Genomic DNA, 2,500 nt, shown 5'->3' with positions numbered 1-2,500 from the left:
ACACCCCCGCACCCTCTCCAACTCCCCCGCACCCTCTCCAACGCCCCCGCACCCTCTCCAACGCCCCCGCACCCTCTCCAACACCCCCGCACCCTCTCCAACACCCCGCACCCTCTCCAACACCCCCGCACCCTCTCCAACACCCCCACACCCTCTCCAACACCCCGCACCCTCTCCAACGCCCCCGCACCCTCTCCAACACCCCCGCACCCTCTCCAACACCCCGCACCCTCTCCAACACCCTGCACCCTCTCCAACACCCCGTACCCTCTCCAACGCCCCCGTACCCTCTCCAACACCCCGCACCCTCTCCAACTCCCCCGCACCCTCTCCAACGCCCCCGCACCCTCTCCAACGCCCCCGCACCCTCTCCAACACCCCGCACCCTCTCCAACACCCCGTACCCTCTCCAACACCCCCGCACCCTCTCCAACGCCCCGCACCCTCTCCAACACCCCCGCACCCTCTCCAACACCCCGCACCCTCTCCAACACCCCCGCACCCTCTCCAACACCCCGCACCCTCTCCAACACCCCCGCACCCTCTCCAACACCCCGTACCCTCTCCAACACCCCCGCACCCTCTCCAACACCCCCGCACCCTCTCCAACACCCCGCACCCTCTCTAACACCCTGCACCCTCTCCAACGCCCCCGCACCCTCTCCAACACCCCCGCACCCTCTCCAACACCCCGCACCCTCTCCAACACCCCGCACCCTCTCCAACACCCCCGCACCCTCTCCTACACCCCGCACCCTCTCCAACGCTGTCTCCATGTTAGGCACCACGACCAAAAACAGATTCCTAGTACGTTGATAAAAGGATTGTGATTCCCTCGCGGTAGAACAGTAGTCAGGTCTCCAGAACCACAGACGGTTCATCCCTCTATTCCCCCTCTTTCACTTCCTCAGCTCAAATGTCTGTGCTTTGCCTCCCTTCTCAACCCAACACACATTCACTCACTAACACTGAGCACTGAACACTCCTCTCACCAACGCAGACAGCCCAGAGAGCTGTGGGCCAGTCAGCTGAGCGGCTCTGGGCTGAAGCACTCCCAGCGTCTCTACAGCCATGTCCTACACACATGACACATAGAACCTGAACCATGTTCTACACACATGACACATAGAACCTGAACCATGTCCTACACACATGACACATAGAACCTGAACCATGTTCTACACACATGACGCATAGAACCTGAACCATGTTCTACACACATGACACATAGAACCTGAACCATGTTCTACACACATGACACATAGAACCTGAACCATGTTCTACACACATGACACATAGAACCTGAACCATGTTCTACACACATGACACATAGAACCTGAACCATGTTCTACACACATGACACATAGAACCTGAACCATGGTCTATACACATGACACATATAACCTGAACCTGGTAGGTAGGTAGGTAGGTACTGCATTTGTAACGCGCTCCCCATCCAGTTGTTAGACTGGCCTGGAGCGCCATTCACACACCAATGGTGGCAGCCGCCATGCAAGGCGCTTGCCTGCTCATTGGGAGCAGTTTGGGGTTCAGTGTCTTGCCCAAGGACACTTCGACAGGTAGTCAGGAGGAGCCGGGATTCGAACCACCGACCCTACGATCACTGAACGACCCGCTCTACCTCCTGAGCTATACCGCCGCCCTCTGGTAGTGGCTTTCCACCATGACTCCTCTGGGTATAGGCTTCCAATCAGGATCCACACTGGCCAAGGGGGCGTCGCCTCCTCTGAGCCCTGCCAACGACCCGCCATTACCCACACTGCCCCTGGAGGCCCCAGATCAAGAGAACGGACACATAAACCCACCGCTCAGAGAGAGAGAGAGAGGGAGAGAGAGAGAGGGAGAGAGAGAGAGGGAGAGAGAGAGAGAGAGGGAGAGAGAGAGGGAGAGAGAGAGAGAGAGAGAGAGGGAGAGAGAGAGAGGGGCAGAGACATTCATGGCTGTTGCGCAAGGCGCAGGATGTGGAGGGGAGAGAGGAGAGAGAGAGGAGAGAGGGAGAGAGAGAGGGGAGAGAGGGAGAGAGGGGAGAGAGAGGAAAGAGAGAGAGAGGGAGAGAGAGAGAAAGAGGGGAGAGAGAGGGGAGAGAGAAAGGAAAGAGAGAGAGAGAGGGGAGAGAGAGAGAGGGGAGAGAGGAAAGAGAGAGGAAAGAGGGGGGGGGGGGGAGAGGGAGAGAGAGGGGCTTCGGGGCCCGTCTGGAAGACCACGCATCCCGCCAGCTTAAGCCTTGAAAAAGACTCGGGAAACACGTCTTTCTTTCAACTTCAACTGAACACCCATAAGTCACTGAGCACCCATAACTCACTGAGCACCCATAACTCACTGAGCACCCATAACTCACTGAGCACCCATAACTCACTGAGCACCCATAACTCACTGAGCACCCATAACTCACTGAGCACCCATAACTCACTGAGCACCCATAACTCTATCACACATCTAGCACAAAGACCTCACGGCTTCCTGGCGCTGAGACAGTCAC

At 57.9% G+C, this 2,500-nt stretch overlaps 1 protein-coding gene across 1 annotated transcript in view; it reads left to right on the top strand.

Moving 5' to 3' along the window:
- Window positions 1-2,500, top strand: part of LOC311323703 (transient receptor potential cation channel subfamily M member 5-like) — a 29,121-nt gene that overhangs the window by 4,632 nt on the left and 21,989 nt on the right. Inside the window, exon 5 of the mRNA XM_084455999.1 lies at window positions 1-807. This exon is cut by the window's left edge and continues 594 nt beyond it. Within this exon, the coding sequence (XP_084312125.1) occupies window positions 1-807 (807 nt within the window). The remainder of the gene's footprint in view (window positions 808-2,500) is intronic.

The sequence above is a fragment of the Borostomias antarcticus genome (genome assembly GCF_949987555.1).
Source record: "Borostomias antarcticus genome assembly, chromosome: 22".
Taxonomy (NCBI): Eukaryota; Metazoa; Chordata; class Actinopteri; order Stomiiformes; family Stomiidae; genus Borostomias; species Borostomias antarcticus.
The sequence above is the reverse complement of the archived record's forward strand: the minus strand, read 5'-3'. Positions and strand labels throughout refer to the sequence as shown.